The sequence below is a fragment of the Manis pentadactyla genome, chromosome 4 (genome assembly GCF_030020395.1).
Source record: "Manis pentadactyla isolate mManPen7 chromosome 4, mManPen7.hap1, whole genome shotgun sequence".
NCBI classification, from domain to species: Eukaryota; Metazoa; Chordata; class Mammalia; order Pholidota; family Manidae; genus Manis; species Manis pentadactyla.
In genome coordinates, this window is record NC_080022.1 from 6,793,795 (window position 1) to 6,813,313 (window position 19,519).

Consider the following 19,519-nt stretch of genomic DNA (forward strand, 5'->3'; position numbering starts at 1 on the left):
GTGGGGGGTTGGCTGCACAGAAAAGCTAATTTCTGAGCTGTTCTCAGAGGAGATCCAGGAGTCAGGCCAGTGGAGGAAGGGGATATCCTAGGCAGCAGCATATACCAAGGCACAGACACATGAAGTTAGTTAACTGTTGTGACCTTGGGGAAATCTATCCTGCCTATCCATAAAAAAAAGCAAAAACAGCCAAACATTGTGAGTATCCAATGAGATAATATACATGGAAGACCTTGGAAAAACTCTTAACATGAAGGCAGCATTACTGTTAACCATGCAAGTGTCCAGCATGACCCTAGACTAACTGCTTGGGGGAAAGAAGCTGGAAGAATTTTCCTTTACCCTTGGAAGTTCTTCTAACTGGTCTAAGGATCAAACTGACATGAGCAGACTAACAGGAGAAAAAAACCCCAAAGTTCAGTTACTTTTGTATGGGGAATCCATAGACATAGGTTCCAAAGACAACCAGGGGTAATGAGGTATATATATTATCCTGAATTCAGGAGAAGGGGGTAGGGGTCTGGAAATTCAGAGGAAAAGGGAAGCAATTCACAGGAATATGAAAAGAATAAATAGTTGGCAAATAATGGGATACCAGAGACATTTTAGTAGATTTAGCCACACTCCTCCCTGGCTACCACACCTAGTTCATATTACAAAGTAGTTATCTATGGTGATAGCTGTCCTCCTCTAAATCCTTTTCCCATAGTCCCTGGGGGAAAGATCAAAATTTCTTTCTGAGTCTTTTGGGCCTTGATAGTTTTTAGCCCACGTGTTACAATGGTACATCCTGGGGTGGACTGTTTTTGGCCCCTACAGAGACAAGAGTCTGGGTCCCAGCCTCAGTCACCTCTGAGAAAGCAGCCAAGACAGAGGGCTGTCCTCCAAGGAAGGCATTTCCTCGGGTTTAGAATCCTGCCCAGATGGGAGCAGCAACCTTCTGCTTAACGGGGTCATGGGTTGCGTTATTTTCTCCTCCCTCCTACTTATATCTGGCATATCATCTTCAGCTAGGAGCAGCACTGACCGCCAAGCAACTAAAGCTAGGGATTTGGAAGATCCAGGAAGCATGAAGAAACTCACTTTTTTTCTTCCGGTTTGCCATCTTTCCCTCCTTTCCTCTTTCCCATACATGGAACACAGTGTTGCTTTCCCTCTTTCTAGGCCTCGGAGTAATCGTTTTAATATAGGGTACTCAGTGCATTTGTATTTTGGATGACTGCTCCTAAGAGTTGTTGTTAAAGAGTCCCAACCATCAAAAACCTAGTTCCTGTGTTTACACACTATTTTCCTTCTACTTAAGCTCTCTTTGTGTTTACACACAGGATGTCTAGCAGCTTGGTCTGGTCAAGGTACAGCTTTTTGCAGCTCTGGGAGATTGAAAACAAAGGGTTGGTATATTCTGTACCCGGTGCCTCGGGAGGAGGTGGGAGTCAGGGTTAACGGGTGACCTGTAAGAGTAGGTAGATTTTTTGCAAAAATCAGGTGAGAGACGTGGAGACTTAAAATCAGCAGCAGCAATGAAAGAAACAGAGAAGGTGATGGCTTTAGGATTTCAGGAGGTAGAAGTGCCTGGTGAGCAGTGGGCTGCTGAGACAAAAAGAAGAGAGGATGGAATCCAAAGTAGCAGGAAAGTTTCTGGTGTTGGTGGCTGTGCAGATGGTGGCATCGCCACCAGGACAGGAAATGCAAAAAGCAGGGCAGGTTTGGGGGAAGAGGAAGAATGGAATGCTGGAGCTTAAGTCGGGACATATATTCATCGATTTCTTGGGCGTTACTAGCGGCAGGTACCCTGTCAGGCTCAACCATGAACAAAAGAAACATGGATCCTGCCCTCCTGCAGCTTACACTTCAGGGGCGGAAGGACAGACTAAACAAATAAATCCACAAAGTAACTGCAGGAGCCTACAAGAGGAAATTTAATAGAGTCACGTGACAAGAGTACACTGTGAGAGTGGCTAGGGAAGGCCGGCCTGCCAAGGCCTGGAGGAAAGATGCCAGGCGGAGGTTGACAGTGACTCAAGGCCTTGCAAGAGAGAAGCAGCTTGTATATAGAAGCTTGAACTTTAGAAGACTGGGTTGGAGATGATCAAAAAGGATAGACCAAAAAACGTTTTGCAGCATATAATGTTATTTATGAAAATAAGAATACACAAAACGATACTAGGGGAACCCTAGGGATTAAACTGTTGATCATGTTTTTTTCCCTAAGCCAGGTGCTGAGTAGAGTCGTGAGATGTAGTATGTTATTTATGTATCTGCACATTATTACAAAGTAAAATAAAAACATACTAAAAGAAGGCGGAAATTTCAGGCCCAGGGGCTCGCCAGGATTTGCCAATCCCAGGTTCTCTGCCTCCGAGCTAAGACCAGGAAACCTGCGCAGGTTCCCACTCTATGCACTGGGCCACGCCGGCCCCCCAAAAAGCCCTGGTCTTTGGGCTGTTTCCGCCCCGCCCACGTTCGCCCGCCGGCCAATGGGCACGAGGAATCGAGCCCACACCCCTGCCGCGCTCCGCCCGGGACCGACGCCGCCGCGTGGCGTCACGACCCGGCCCCCGCCACGTGACTGTCGCGCGCGGGGCTCCCGCTGGCTGCCGGGCTCGCGCCGCAGAGGGCGGTGAGGCGCCGGCGGCCACGCCGCGGAGGGCGCGGAACGGAGGGTCCCGCAGTAGTGGCGCGCGCATGGAGGCGGCGCTGGCGGCCTTCTGAGGGCAGCGGAGCCGGTCACGCAGCGCATCCTTCGAGCCGCCTCGCGCCCGTGGCACCCGGCGGCGACGGGCCGGCGCGGCCATGGCGACGGGCACTCAGCAGAAGGAGAACACGCTGCTTCACCTCTTCGCCGGCGGGTGAGCGTCCCGGCCGGCCACCGGCCCTCCCGGAGCCGATGCGCCAGCTCCCGGAGGAGGAACTCCCGGCGTCGGGGCGGTGGGGGGGCCCCGGACGCGCGGGCTTTGTCCCTGCCGGGCCGCATCCCCGGAGGTGCTTTTACCGGCCCTGGACCCGCTCCCACGCCCCTCCCCCTCCCCGCGGCGTCTTCAGCTTTTTCTCCTTTTCAACAATTAGAGGCTGGTGTGACAGCTGTTACCGGGGGTGTTCTGCCTGGCCGCTGTGGCCCGATCCTGCCCGCGTCCTCCGTGCCCGCCGCCCTGGCCACACCGCCCTCGCCGTCCCTCTGCCTGGATTCTCCAGGGCCTTTTCCCGAAAGCCCCAGTCAGTCTGTGCATGCTCGGAGTTGTGTATACTCGGGCGGCAGTCTGTGTTGGCCCGGGAGTTCCTCAGGGTAGCACAAGGGCGAGGTCACACGGGCTAGCGGGCTGCAGGTGCTGGACAGCAGCGAGGGCCCGGAACGTGCGGGCGACCCGGGATGCTGGCCAGCAAACCGTGGGAGGGCCAACGGCGGACCTCGGGGGAAAGAGGTCAGGAAGGTTTGTTGATATTCTTCTCACCTGCTTGTGGCCGCGTCCAGGGTAAGATGTGCTGTTTTGAGAGCTGGATTACTTTGATGAGCGTCTTGCACGTGATATTTTGCAGTGGAGGCAACGCGTTTTTAGGGAGGGTTAGGGAGGGGGCTGACTGACTTGTTTTTTGAGAAAATAGACAAAAATTTATTTTGAGTATTAGAAATTTTTTGTTCTTTCAATAAAGCCGATTGGCTTCGGGTCCTTTTGGAGTCTACCATATGTTTGGAGTCTTGTTTGAGGACCTCACAGTCCTGGCACAGCAAATTTTAAGTGTAGGACATTCTGCATAAAATAGAATTTATTCTGGGTTATCACCCTCAAGTAATTTAGTTGCAGCTTGAACTGCTACCTAGATCTGTTCCTATACAAACAATGGTTGTGAGAGCTGTGATGGAAGTGTTCCTTAGTTCTTTGTACCTTTTTTTTTTTTGGTATTAATGTACAATTACATGAGCAACATTATGGTTACTAAACTCGCCCCATCATCAAGTCCCCACCACAATGGACAGCCAATTACAGTCACTGTCCGTCAGCGTAGTAAGATGGTGTAGAACCATTACTTGTCTTCTCTGTGCTGTACTGCCTTCCCCGTGTCCCCGCTTTGTACTTCTTATTGTAGGTGATCACCAAGTTACTTCGTTTCTTCAACCAAAAAATCTTGGGTGTTCTTCAGAGATCGGAGTTTCTTATTCATCTCTCTGCCATTCTCTCCTTTCCCGTCATCTCTTTCTTGCTATTTCCTGAGAATAACATAAGGTGGGGTGCATTCCAAAGTTAGGACACTGTATTAATTTGTCATTCTGGGAAATTTTAAACAAGTTGGCCATATTATTAAAATAATTTCTGAAGCCAAAAATGGTGATTTTTTTTTAGTGATTTAATGCTCTGTTATATTTATTTATTGTTTTTGGTGAGCTGGTCTTTTAAAAAAATTATTTGTATTGCAAACTGGGAGAGTTACCTGCTCTGGAGCAGCGTCCGGGAGGCATTCTGTTTAATGGATGGCCCTGTCTTGATGAATCTCCCTGCACGCCCTTCACAGTGCCCTCTGGCTGCCGATTCTCCTGCTGGAGCACTGCCTCTTCCCGTGTGTTGGAGAAGAACTGCCAGAACCAGCACAGCTCACCCAGACTGATTAAAAGCTACTGTTTATTAGGGTAGTGCCTGAGGCCGAGTATTAACAGGTTCAGTTCCTTGCCTGGCAGTGGCTTGGGATTACTTGGAGATACCAAGAAAGAAAATAAATCTTTGAAAAGGTTGCTTTCAGAGTAAGTAATTGGATTTTGATTCATTCCCACTAGCCTAAAATACATTACTTCCATTGCTCCTAGGGAAGAACGTTAAAGGAGCTAAATATTGAGTGGGTGTCTTACATAATGAAAATCATTCAGCCCAGTGGTCCCACCTGGTCCCACGGAGAATGTGCTACTTCATTCTAACTAGTTCCCTTAACAGCTGGCATCTTTCCAAAGAACTAAATTCACTTAATTTTGAGACATCAGAGCCCCTGCTTTTTAAATCTGTTGCGTTTCTCCTGTTTATTGACTAGCCATTGAAAACTACCATCAAACAAGTACAGTGCTATTATTAATTAGTTAATGATACTGAATAAATATTTGTATCAGGTATAATAGGCTAATAAATAGTTGAAAACTAGTTTGGGACCCTGGAAAGTAAACACTATACCCAAAGCAACTCATAGTCTTTTAAATTTCTTTAATTTTAAAAAATAACAGACAGTTTCTTGGGTTCTTTGAGAAGGTGAAAATACTCCTACATTAACGTGTAGTAGTCATCTTTTCAGTACAGTGGTACCCTTTAAGACAAGATAACTGGAGGAAAAACCACCCACCAACCAACACCTAAAAATAAACACTTTAGAAAAAGGTTCTCTGCATGTATATGTGTACCAAATGTTATTTCATAGTTAATTTGAAAGTTAGCTTATAATCTATAAGTTGCTTTCCTCTTTGTAATATATTGAGTTTTAATGGTGGCGTGGTAGTATAGAATTCTCTAAGTAGACCCCTACTGGTTCCTTACTGTTAAGTGGTTGTGTTGAAGGCAAACAGTTTCTAAACCCAGTGACACAGTTCAGAGAGGCTGTTGTAGTAATTTATGACAGGGCTGCTAACTTATTCTTGTTACGTAATTTCCAATCTCTCATTGATGATTTTTTGCCCATATAAATAACTGGGCATCCTTTTGTGTGCATGTGTAGTTCTCTGATGATTTCCCCTAGTATAAACCATTAGAAGTACAATTGCCAAGTCGAAACACATTTTTAATACTTTTGATACCTATCAGCACATTCATAAACCCATCCTTTAGGGCAGGGCAGGTTACTTCTGTGGGATCGAACCTCGTTCATTTGATGTTGATTTTTAGTATCTTTAGAGATTCTGCTGTTTTCTGCTTTGTCTCCAAATCTGGGTAGTATTGTCAAAACAAAAAAGTACCTAGCCACATTTTATTGTTAGCAAAACCTATCATTCCTTTTCTACTGTTCAAACCATCTCATTAAGAGAAACACTGAAATCCTCTAGACCCTTCTGTGTCTAGACCTTACGTCTGTTGAGAAAATCCCTTAAACTCTCCCTGTTGAAAGACTGGGGGATGCTGGTTGTCCATGCAGTGTTAGTGACGTCCTTCACCTGCTGAACTAGTGTACCTAGCTGGGTGGCAATTTAGGAGATGTACTCAGCACCTGAAGTAGCTGGAGTAAGCTGTCATGAGGTTTAGAGGTTGGTGGCCTGGATTACATGCTTCAGGATCTTCTTTTTATAGCATGTTTTTTTTCTTTTATCTTCAAATATATTTACGTAGCCTTTAACATGTATTTAAATGGGAATGTGGTATGCCCTTGAGGTTTCAAAATACATAGTCCAAGGTACTTTGAAAGTTTCAGTATCCCCCGTCCCCCTTTCATTTGGCTACCTGGTGGTGTACTCCTGTACTCTGCTTGTCCCTATAGATTTAATCCCTATCAGCTAAAGGTTGCTTTTGAAGGTTTAGGCACGTTAATATACAATTTGCTAGGGAAACAACGTACAGAAAATGCAAGACTTATTTGAAATGCCTAAAGCAATTTTGATAAGACAAATACAGTGTGCACATAATTTTTTATATATGACTATATAAATAAACTTAGAATATACATCAACTCTGATTCCAATCCAGTATGTTTCATATATGTAACAGACATTTTTAAAAGGTGTTTGGTGTTTGGATGAAAGATTGGTTAAAATTGAAGCTTCATGCGGATATCACCCATGTCTGTTTTCTTCACTGGTACATCCCAAATACAGTCCCCCACATGTTAGAGATGCTTAATATTTGTTTAATGACTAACTAAGCAAATAAAAGATACTATGCATCTTACCTGGGGGTATAAATTGATGTGGCCTGTTAAATTATCCCAAATAAAGAAGCAGTAGTTTATCTGTGAATTGTGAATATGGTTCTTCATTAAGATTTGCTGAAGCTGTTGGCATAGGTAACATTATTTCAGATCTGCATATTTGTGAAAGATACTGGTTATCTTCAGGTTCAGAAAATAATACAATTCTTTATTCATTCAGGATGCTGTTTTAAGTTTCTTTCTGAATGAGATAGAATATAGGAAATAGCATCTAAAGGCTAATTAATTAGTTGAATGAAAAACTATGCACTTTGCTTTGAGTGAATACAGAAGGTGCAGAATCAAAATCTTCTAAACCTTATACCAAGTGTTCAAATAAAACATTATTAAATATAAAGAGGCATTCGTGTTTTTCAAGTAGTGGCTATAGAGGTAGCAGTGAAAAGGGAAATTACCAGAAACTGTCCAAAGTTTGGGATCACAAGGTGTCTGGCAGTATCATTTGTTGGTAGAATCCATATTGCAGTTCTGTATAAGCTGAGTCTAAACCAGTTTACTGTTAGTTGGGTAGCTATTATAATAAAAAACATATGGGTCTTGGCTTTAGTACATAAAATGAGTGAATGTATCTATGGAAAACAAGTTGTTGAAAACAGCTAGTTTTTAAATTTTTCCTTGTTATTTGAAACTCAGTTAATGAGCAAAAAATTGATGTGCATAATTAAAATTTTTCATGTCTGATCACATAAAGATTGTAGAAAGAAATCCAGTGTATATATTGTAATAATAATCTAGCTTTGTTCGGCTATAAACTGGAGGTGGGGAGCCTAAGCCTTAGGAGGTAGAATCAAGCAAAGCCATGTTGGTAAAAAGGTAAAAGATCAAATATATGTTTATGTGGTAAACACAGACTTCAGTTCTAGGCAGGAAGAATGAGAAAAGGTAGAGTATGACGGATAGGGGAGGGGGCACTTGTAGAAAAAGGAACAAGTAGTAAAGAAGGAAGAGGTGCAGAAAAATCCAGACATTTGCTGCTTTTTTTTTTTTAGAAAATCGGGCAAATAGATTTCAGAGAGTAACTGTCTCTCGTGACTGTTCTGTGACACATAATTTACCCACTAGTCATGGCCTTTCTGCTTCTCTGTTCAAACCCTTTGGATGGTTTTGCTGAATGGAATATCCCAGAGAATTATCTCTGGACTTTGGCATCAGTGGCTAAAGCAATATTACCTTAGGAGTAAAATTAAACCAACATGCATGGCGTTTACTCAAGGCTGTTTAAAGCATAGCTTAGGTGAAACACACAAGTTGTAGCTGCTCTTTGGAAGGTTACTGGTAACAGTAAAGCCCTTTAAGTAAAAATATCTTTTTCTTGAAAAGTGAGGGTGTGAATTTTTTTTTTTACTGACTAGGCTGATTTAGGAGGCTTTCAATTTTAAGTAATAAAAATTCATTTCCAACTAAATTATTGGCATATACACCTGAATTGTAGAGAGAGAATAGGCATCGGTGAGGGCATATCTATCCAAGTAGATCAACAGTATCACTATGAGACTCCACAGGGACTGCTCTGCCCTCCAGAAATACCAGCTTGATTCCAAGATTGGTCCCTGCATAAACATAGAATGGCTTCCCAGCTCCCAGTGTTTCTCCACCATTGAGCAAGTCTTGAGCTTAACTCTGAGTGGACCAACCTGGACATGCACCCATCTCTAAACCAGTCGTTGCTTGCAGGGAAATTATGCTGTTTATCTTGGGCTGAATCGTGTGCCCATCTCTGAACAGATGGCATGGCAGCGTGGATGGCATTATTTTTATTAAGTGAGTTGGGGCTAAAACTAGAAATGCGTCCAATCCCATCCAATTGTATGGTTTAGGAAATTTAGGATCTTGTTGAGACAAGAAGAGCGGAATGGATGCTGGGGAGGCAACTAGCAATGTCCTCCATGTTTGTTATACTGCCTTCAAATATATTGTCCATTTTGTTGATCCAGAAGAGGGTTTCTCAACCTCAGCCAGGTAACTTGTCAGTGGGCAGGGCCATCCTGTGCATTGAAGGGTGTTCAACAGCCTCTCTGGCCTCCACCCACTAGATTCAAGTACCCTCTCCCCCAATTTCAGCAATCAAAAATGTTTCCAGACATTGCCTAATGGAATGAGGTGGGAGGTGGAGGGGTCAGAATTGCCTCTGATGAGGACCACTGGTCTAGAATGTGCTCTTCAAACCGTGATCGCACAGCCCTGTGAGGAGTGTGGATCCCCATGTATATTACCCTCTTAATTTTATACACGTTATAAAGCATATACACAATATAGAAATTGTATGGTGGGGATAATAAATGAGGTTTTCTTTCTGTCATATCTTTTTCCTCTCTGCCTGTGGGTATGTCCCCCACCACTAATGGAGAGTAGTGGTCTGAAACACCCAATCAGAGTTCGTTCCCGACTATGTGATGCCAGCGCTCACCATTTAACCGGAGGGTGAGTGTGACTTCTGTCGCCTGAGCATTTCCTCAGCTGAATCGAGAGGAGCCTACACCAAGACCTAGAAGGAGGTGGCAGAGTCTGCCCAGCTGCCGTCGTCCACTCCACCCCAGACTCAATACAGAGCACAAAGGCTGTAGTTGTCCATGTTGTGGCTTGTGGGTGTTGAGAGAGGAGTTCCCTGTCACTGTCCACTGCCTGGTCCCTGGTCCCTGGTCCCTAGTAGTCTGGGCTGCAGACTGAGGGAGCCTGTAGGTCTGAGAGATGGGTACCTCCCTCTGTGGCCAGATACTTCAGGCGGGAGGCTGCTGTATTAGCCCAGGCCAGCAGGATAACGGACTGGCGTGGTGTGCTTGGGAAGGACGTGGAGGTGCCTTCCTCCCATTGCCAGTCTTGTTGCCTACCGACTGGCCTGGGCCCTGTTGGCTCTGTGTCACAGGGCACGGGGACCAGAAAAAGGAAAGCACTAATTGGCAGGGTTGTCAGGCCAAGGGAGATGGGGTGGACTGCTGACGGGATACAGGGCTGCCGGTGTCGGGGCTCGCGGTGAGACTGACCACCCCTCCAAGCACACCATCTACACTGGAGTCCTAATATTTGGCCCGTCCAGCAGTTTTACACAGGTGGACCCACAACACGATAAAAACAGTTACATAAGGCTGCTTCTCTTCTTCCTATTCTCATGCCCAGGGAACCCTAAAAGGCAGGGAAGAAAAAGTAAAATAGCAGACCAAGTCGCCTCCTCACACCAGTCCTCTAAAGCCACATGTCTAGCTTTGAAGCAGATTTGAAATTGAAGCTTTAGATGGTACTGAGTTTGAAAACCTGAAAGGTACCCAAAAGTCATGGAACCTGTCCATCATGTCATTGATCAGAAAGGGGGGTTCAGTATAGCACAGATGAAAAGCAGAGACAGGGATGGACTGGCGGGCAGAGCTAACATCTTTATCTGAATTGAGGCTTGGAAAAGCTCAGTTAATGAGTAGCTTGCAGAGTTGCAGTGGATGGGGCTCTAGCTAAGCTAGGTGACCATGGTTAGGAGACAGGCAAATTTCAGAGGTCTCCTTTGTGTCAAAGAATGAAAGACTTCCTGCAAATAATTTATTGTAACCTTAAGTGCTTTGGACTCAACATGATTACGTAGTTTAAGAAAAATTTGGGCAGCCAATATGAAGATGTATTTTTATTCATATTCAGATGATGACTGTCTTGTGTGTGTTGGTTCATAAAGAAAAAAGTTGAGCTGAAAGATACTGTATATATCTGAGATGTTTTAAATTTCAAATTTCAGGAAGAATCTTCTGTGGAAATTTTAGTTAATATCAGAACTTGTTTTCTTCCAATGACTGTCTTAGAGACTGTGTATCCAGCACAGCTTAATGACTTAAAATATGCTTTGGACATTTTTCATCTAAGATGTTTTTCCTAGCGGGCGCAGAGGGCTGTCATATGGACTGAGTGGCCCTTCCTAGCATGGTTTACAGTTGCAGTGTCGCCCGGTGTTCAGTTGTCTCCTGCCACGGTCCTCCCTTGTGGGGAAGGCCCCTGAGCCTGAGAGCGCCTTACTTAGTCCTTGGGAACTGGGCCAGGACCTGGTCACCACCACTGCCCCCTCCTGCCACAGGCACACGGTGCAGCATGTACGATGCAACTGTGGTAGCGAGTGTGGTCTGGCCCCATCAGAAAGGTCACCGACTTAGGTCAGTGGGCCATTGGCTCTGTTGGGCAAGCATGTGCTGCTGGTCATCCTCTGATCAATGGCATGGATTTGGAGGACAGTTCGTTGGCCAAAGTAAGAAAAGCGGCTGGCTTGGCGACAAAGCAAAGGTGGTTGACCTGTGTCATATTTAAATATGCTGACTTTCTTACGAAAGAATTTACTCAGAAGCTGTTTTTCTTCAGTGGCTTGGAGTCATGGTAGTGAACATAAACAGACTTCAGGTATTTCCTTATCGTACAGGGTTAAGTGTGTAAGTTTTCCAGGGTTTTTAAATGATACACCTTTTAAGCACACAGTGATTAAGTCGAATAGCTAAGAGTAATTTGTGTAAACAGACATGGGTTAGAAAGTTAATTTTTACCCCTTTTGAAACACTCCCCAGTATATCCCATTTTCTTTAGATATATTCTAGTGCTCAGAGTAAATGATACAGACCAATATTCAGTTTGGCTCACAGTTTTTTTCCTGATGCAAAATAATAGAGTTTTAAAGAACTGTTGTCTAATCAACAGTTTTCATTTTAAGTGTGAGTGTGTACAGCCTACATGAGCTAACAAAACTATGTGATGCCTGTCTTCCTATAGCAACTCCCAAAGAGGACATCTGAGCAGGAAGAACACAGGGAGACAGAGGGTCTGGTTTGGATTTCATTGTAGACACTTAGTCACCGTGTGACTTTGAGGAAGTATGTAACCATATTGAGACCGAGGTTCCCTGTCGAAAAAGGAAGGATAGCACCCTGCAAAATCCTCAAGGGGTTAAATGGTCCTTTCTGCCCACCTCCCTGCCATTGTGATTGTGATTCCTAAATAGCATCTATGGTTGGGGCTTTGGCCCACAGGTGAGAAAACACTGTACATAAACAGCTCAGTTTAGGGTATGTATTAATATCATGATTTTAAAGCAGGTTACCTAAATAGCCAAAAATGGCTGTTTTCCTCTTCATCTTTCTCCTCACCCAGTCTGTACATTTCATTCTCTTTTCTGACAGATTCCTTATGTAAACTGGGGCTAAGTAATAGTTCCTACATCACAGGGTATTTAGAGGAGTGAATGCTTATCATAAATAATCATTCAATTAATGGCATGGTGCTGTTAAACTTCCTGTGTTTAAGCTTTCAGCTCGTGGTGAACACTATTTTACCTGCTCTGTGGAACTGTGGGCTCCTGATTTTAAACTACTGCATGGGGATTTTACTTCATTGCTCAGCTCAGGGTCTGTGCCAGGTGTGGGGTTCACTTCCAGATTTCCAGCCCTACCTCTGGTGGAGTAGTGAAGCTAGCTTACATTCTCTATGCTTGTCAGTGCCTGGCCTTCCTCCTGTTACTTTTCCCAATCAAAGGTGCTGGTGCCATATCGTTTTTATTGACCCATCTCTTTGTCAGGTGTCGTACTCCAAGTGCAAGAATACATGGATACACAGCCCTCTTGCTGTAATGAAGGGTCAGCCTGTGACAGAAGGTAGAAAGAATTTTCAACCATTTAGATTCCTGAAGAGACATACTCCTTGGAATCTCAATTTAATAATTCTTTTGCTTAGTAAATACTGTTTGTAGACTCGTGAGTCCTAAAGGCAGGGATACAAAGATGAGTAAGACATGGGTTCTGATCCTCTATGTTTTCCAAGAGGAGGACGTGATTTGCTGGTGGTGTGAAGGTGGTTGTAGACTGTACATGATATTGTTAATTATAGCTAGCCAGTTAGAGGCACAGTTTCACATATTTATTGTTTAAGAAGAGATGGGCATGGGTATTTTAGGATAAAGAAGTGAGTCATCTTAAAGAAAAATATTTGTTTTTATTCATGTAATAATTGGATATGAACATGTTGTAAAGGGTAGTTAGGGGGGAACCCTGATCCAGAAAGATGGTGTGACTGATGAACCCAGAGGATGAACTGACAGAGGGGAATACAGAACTTCAGTATTAAAAGTAAGCTTTGGTTTAATTTTCAGTGGAGTCTGAATTAATCAGATTTTATTAAAAGTTTGTGTTGTAGTAAACATTGATCTCCAAAATAGTAGCATTTTCTGATAGCTATTTTGTTTAACTGTAAAAAGATGCATTTTTCTAGAATATTCATTGCAGCATGGTAATAAAAATGGAAATGACATAAATGTATAACAGAAAATTGGTTAAAATACTATACATTGGTACAGAGGAATAGTATGCAACCATTAAAATGATGAAGTTGGTGTCTGTATTGACATGGAAAGACATTCATAATTTCTAGATAAATGGGAGACAAGTGAGATTGAAAAGCCCTAAAGGGTGTGCTAGCATGTTAATAATGGTTATCTCTAGCTTCTGGGATCTCAGCTAATTTTTTTTAACTCTCTGGTATGTTCTAATTATGAAATGAACATAGAGACCTTTTTTTTTTTAATAAAAAGTTAAGTTTCACATTTCCTTTGCGTAGAGAATAACGTAGCTTTTCTCATCCTGTTGTAATTTTCTTACAGGTGTGGGGGCACAGTTGGTGCTATTTTTACTTGTCCACTAGAAGTTATTAAGACGAGGTTGCAGTCTTCGAAATTAGCTCTTCGGACAGTCTATTATCCTCAGGTTCATCTGGGGACCATTAGTGGAGCTGGAATGATGAGACCAACGTCAGTGACACCTGGACTCTTACAGGTCCTAAAGTAAGTTCCTTGCTCTTCTGGCTTCCGCCCCCACTGACCACCCAGAAGAGTCAGCAGGCCAGTCAGATGGGATGTTTGTTTGCACAGTCTTTGTCCAGACTTAAGAGTTAGGTTTCAGTACCAGTACCTTTGAACCCTGACCTTGTTCCCTTGGCAGTGGGGTGGTGTGTGATCATCATCCAGGGTCAGCTAAAGTAACTTAATAGAGCAAACCAAAGCCTCATGTTTAGATTGTCACATCAAAGCGTTGCCCTTGCCCAGAACCTTTTGAGGGCTAACATGAAGGTCTGGGATGGCATGAGTGAAATTAAGGATTTTTAAATTTCAAGAAAGAAGGGTTGTGATTATTTTAAGAGAATACAATGGAAATAAAATATTTTGATTTTTTTACCTTTTTATTTCGAAATAATTTTACGTTTATAGAAAAGTTGCATTATATATTTATTGTTATATGTGATATAATTAATTCATTTAAGAAATTTTTGTGTCACACCTAGGCTACCTGCCCAATTTATTATTTTTATTGCATTAAAAAAAGCTCATTGGCTTACCAAGTAGCTTAAATATTTGTGAGTTGAAGGCTGATCAGTCTTCTCTGCTTAAGGCAAAGTCAGAAATGAAGAAGAGCATTTGACAGTTCCTGATCTTAGGTTGGGGCCTTTTACTTTACAAGAGGTGTTCAATAAATGATAGTTGAATTTAAGCATGATATTGAGAAGGGTGTGTTCAAGAAAGATTGCTGTTCATCAGTGTAGATGTTTAGTTGGGACAGACATTAGGAAAAAATGCAATACAGTGGAAATGTTCTTGTCTTAATAACCACACTTAGGACTTTGGACAGAGTTCGGTCACAGATAAGGTAGAATGAATTGGAAAGTGATTAATTTAATTTTAGGTACGTTTTGTTTACTAGTTAGGAGTCACCCAGACATCCATGCCAAATGTGTGCAAGGGTGCACCTGAGCTTATTGAGCAAAACTGGGCAACAAGACAAGCTGCTGAGGGCAAGGTCCCAAGTGGGAGAATCAGAAACCCTGTTAGGGAGAGAAGAGCCTGACACCCAGGACTCCAGGATGCACTGTGTGTTTGATCAAACACTGAGATGGGGAGTGGAGACACAAAAGGCAGAGGTTAGGGACAGGCCTAGAGAGAAGCAGATGCGGAGGCACACTCTGATCCCAGCAAGGAGAGAGACAAGCCTGCATCTTCAAAAAAAAAAAAAGATGGCTGACAACCCCACCCCCACCCCCACCCCCACACATCCTGGTTCGCCTCTTTACATGGTTAAGCAGTGGCAGTGTCTCAAATCACACCTTTCTCCTGAGGAACATAGAGTGCTTTGAACAGCATGAAACAGGTAATTTGCCAACTTTACTAACATCCAGTATGAACTTCCTCTTACATGCTTGCCAAATAACTCATGACTAATGGATTTATGTAATTACTGTGACTGGAAAGCTGTTACCCAGAAGTTGTGGGTGTCGACACAGCCAAACCTGGAAGGTAAATGGGGAGTTCAGGTTTTAGTTTAGGGTGCATGGTCTGCATCTCCACCCTCTCTCTTTCTCTCCAGTAAATCTGTCTGTACACATACACATTTCCCCCACAGCCCCAATTAGGACAATGGTTTATTACATGTAAATCAAGGGAAAAAAGTCTCTCCATCCTTTAAAATACAGCAACAACACTCACAGCACACTACACACGAGACAACCCCTTTTCACTGGGGATCCACAGCAGCCGTTGCTTACTGCAGCCATAGCTGCACAGTAACAAGACAACACTTCAACACGAATGCTTTTTAAAACTTCCTATTCTGTAGTCTCATCAAAATAGAAGTAATGGAATTATTAAGTAAATGCTATTTCTATCAAATACTTTGTTAGAAAAGTATTTGTAAAGTGGCATTTTTCACCCAACAGCTGTTTTATTAAACTTGATAAACCTGTGAGATTAACATTCAGGTATATTACCCTATTTTATAGATGAGGACATGCAAATTAGTGGTTAAGTGACTTACTCAAGGTCTTTTTCATGTATATTCACCTATTTTTAAGAAAGAATTTAAGCTGCTAGGAGTAAACGGCAGCAGATGCCCTGGCTCTGCTTCTGCTGCTTCCGTGGAGACGCGTGGTTCCTGGCTAGGCGCGCACTCTCCTGCCTCGCTGGTTGCTGTGTCGTTCCTTTGCTGAGTCTCCCGCTTGACCACCTGTGATGTTGGAGGGCGCCTGGGCTCAGACCTCCTGATCCTTGTTGCCTACATCCAGCTGCCCGTTTGACTCTCATATTGGAGTTTTAATGAGCATCCAGAGTGTAACTTGTGCAGAACCTGCTGCTCCCGGAGTCTTCTCTGTGTCTGTGAAAAACGGCTCTCTCCTTGCTACACAGATCTAAAGCCTTGGACTCAGCCTTAGGTCTTCTTGCAACCCCACAGCAAATTCTACCAACTCTACCTTCAAGTTACATACAGAATCCAACTCCTTTCATTACTTTGTCCACTGCTATCCCAGTGGAAGCCACCATATCTCACCTGTGTTAACTGGATTAGCTTCCTAACTGGTCTGGCATGAGACCTTGCTCCCCTGTCCATCTAGTCTGTTAACAGAGCAGCCAGAGAATCCACTGCTCAGATCCCTCTGGGGCTGCCCTCTCCCTCCAAGTAAAAGCAAAGCAGTCCTGGCCACCTCTGGGCTCCACACAACTGTCACCCCTACCATTACTTCTCTGACTTCTCCTGATGTTTCCCCTCCCATGCTCTTTAGCTGCACTGGCCTACTTGCTGTTCCTTTAAAAGGCCAGAAACACTGGTACATCTTCTGCTTTTGTACTGGACATTATCTGCATGGCTGGCTCCCAGTTGTTAACCTTTTGCAGAAGGGCCTTGCCGTAACTATCCTATTTAAACCTGAGTCCTCTCCCCACACCCCAGTCCTCGTTCCTGCTTTACTGTTTATCCACAGCACTTGCCTCCATCCAGCATGCAGTGTAGTTTACTTATTTATGTTGTTTACTTTCTTTCCCTGCCTTCACCAGAATGGAGGCTCCTTGGAGGCAGGGATTGCTTTGTTTGATCACAGAGGTATCCCCAAGTGCCTAGCATGCTGCTTGTCACATAGTAAACAATAAGTATACATAGAATGAATGCATGAATTTTGGCATGTCAGATATATGACATACCCATCTGCCAGTAAATAATAAATATTAGCTGCTGTCATAATAGGGACTTTCTGTGCTTTTTAAACATAATATTTGTAACAGTTTCTTGGTGGCCAGGGCAAAAAGAGGAATATCATATTATGTAATTCTCATGTAAAGAATGCACACTTGCTTTTAGGCGAAAGTGTGTCTTTTCCTATTAGTAGCTCTAAACGCAACCTTTTACAAAGATACAGTGTACCAGCATAAGAAGCATTGTCTTATAGGATGGTTTAATTGAAAGTGACACTTTTCCACTCTGCCACCTCTGTAGTTGAAGCCACTCTGCTCTCTCACCTGGGCTGTTGGAGAGCTTTCTGATTCTTCCATTCATGTCACTAAGCTAAGGGCAGTCATGATGGTCTACAGAGAGGGGGCTTTGTCTAGGAAATGGTAAAACAAGGGCCAAGACCAAGCCTTTTCTCTGTACCACTAAGTCCATTAACATTTTTGGAAGACATTGGGTTTTTCACAAACCCAAGTGAATAAAATGGGAATTCTGTTAAAACTAAGCTGCTTATTAAAAGACCTAACAAGCAGCAGCCTTTGTTAACAAGAAGTTTATTTTTCAAAACAAATCAGTGTTTGCTTGTATCTTATATCAGGTTAATCTGTTAAAGAAAAAACTGTCTCCATGGGAGCACCAATAACCTTCACATTTTGAAACTAATTACTAAAAAAGAAAAAAGGCAAGATGTTAACATTTAGGCTTTCACTATTAGATTTGCTAAAAGGCAACCATGTCAATTTATTTCAATTGTCTGCTTTAAAGTCTTATGACTTAATGGTTTTTTTAATCAAAGCTCCTATTTAAGTACTCAAGTGCCTTATTTTTGTTTTTTGAAGTACCTTTTTAATCTGAAAAGTAATATATTAGTGAACTCATCTCTCTCTCTCATTTATTTTCAACTTCCAGTATCTTCTTATTTTTCAAGAACCTGAATATATTTTATAAGTTAGCTTACGTATACATAAAGCTACTGTCTGCTTTTCAGTTCTAACCTGTGATGTGTTGACCTAAAGTCTCTTTTAAAAATTATATCTTCAGATGGGATCTTTGTCTTGGTTCAGTGGTTTGCATACTATAATCTAAAACTAGTGAAGAAAATGAAATTCTCCAAACAAGGACCTAATTTCTTCTTGCATTTCTTTCCTAAATGAAAGTCTATGACTGTGGGAAAATGAGTCTGCATCCTAACATGCTTTATTTTGAAGCCAACGTGTACCATTTATAGTAGGAACTTAATTGTTCCAGAAGTTTTCTAAACATCCAGATAGAAGTTTGAATTATGTAATAGATTTGACTTTTTGCCCACTGTTAATATGGGTAACTATGGAGACAGTCTTTCAGCAGTTCTTAAAAGGCTTGAGTCACTTGAGGACATGAATTCCCTACTGCATTATGGATGAGAGGCTTCAAGCTTCCTGGAGCCTGATGCCCTTAATTGGGTTTAAATGGCTCCTGGGGTTGGCTGCACAGTGTGTATTAATGGTGACCACAGATACAATCTAAACTTCAAAATTTTTGAATCTAATGAACATGGGAAATATTTCACATTCTATATTATAAGGCACAGGTTACTTCAAGATGTTATTGGCGAGAACAAAAGTTTTTTTGTTCAGAGAGCTTGGCTTTTTAAGCACAGTTTTGTTTTGAGAATAAGTAAAGTGTAAAGTATTTTAAATTGAAAACACTATAAATTCTCATGCCTCTATTAAGGGCCAAATGACTTGGTTTGGGCCAGTGTAAAATTCACTGGAATGCCATGAACTCCATTTGGGGTGTTTACAGAAATCCAAGAATTGTCTTGACTTCAGTACTTGTTTCTATGACTTCATGGGCTACAATCATGAGTTGCAGTACTTTTATAGTCTATGGCCTACCTGTCGCTTTTTTTAAAGAATTTTTTATCAGTAATTTCAAACTTACAGAAAAGTCACAAAATGGTAGAAATAATTTGATTATACACTTAGCATCAAGTCACTGGTTTTTAGCATTGCCACCTCTGGTTTTCATTTTTGTTCTATGTACAGACGAATTTTTTTCTGAACTATTTGAAAATAGGTTACATGCCTAATGCCCCCTTAGTCCTAATTCTTCAGCATTTATTTCCTAAGAACAAGGATATTCTCTTAAAACCACAGTACAGTTTTCAAATTCAAGAAATGTAATGTTGATATCCTCCTTTTTGGCTGCTTTACAATTGATTTAGCACAAGAACTGACTTTTATTTTAAAACTGTTCCTGCCAGTTCCTCTTGTGCTTTCTAGACCTTTTTCAGTGAACCCTTTTTTCCATTTTGGGTATTTTTTTTTTAACAGCTTTAGTACAGCATAATTCACGTACCATACAATTATCCATGTAAAGCATGCCGTTCAATGTTTTTAGTATGTTCAGAGTTTTTTACAGCTGTCACTAAAATTTGATTTTAGGACATTTTCATCCCCACTGAAAGAAACCCCTCACCCATTTGCAGTCACTCCCAGCCCTCGCCAACCACTAATCTAATCTACTTTTTGTCTCTCTAGATCTGTCCCTTCTGGACATTTTGCATAAATGAAATAATACAGAATACCGCCTTTTATGTCTGGCTTCTTTCATGTAACGTTTCTTGAAGGTTTATCCTGGTTGTAGTATGTATCCAATACTTC

The 19,519-nt window shown here is 42.4% G+C and overlaps 1 protein-coding gene across 1 annotated transcript in view; it reads left to right on the top strand.

Annotated features, from left to right (window-relative positions):
* The first annotated feature begins 2,566 nt into the window (after nt 1-2,566).
* SLC25A33 (solute carrier family 25 member 33) overlaps nt 2,567-19,519 on the top strand; it is a 30,469-nt gene continuing 13,516 nt past the window's right edge. Inside the window, exons 1-2 of the mRNA XM_036925271.2 lie at nt 2,567-2,849; nt 13,493-13,672. Coding sequence (XP_036781166.1) covers nt 2,794-2,849; nt 13,493-13,672 — 236 coding nt within the window. The 5' untranslated portion in view covers nt 2,567-2,793. The remainder of the gene's footprint in view (nt 2,850-13,492; nt 13,673-19,519) is intronic.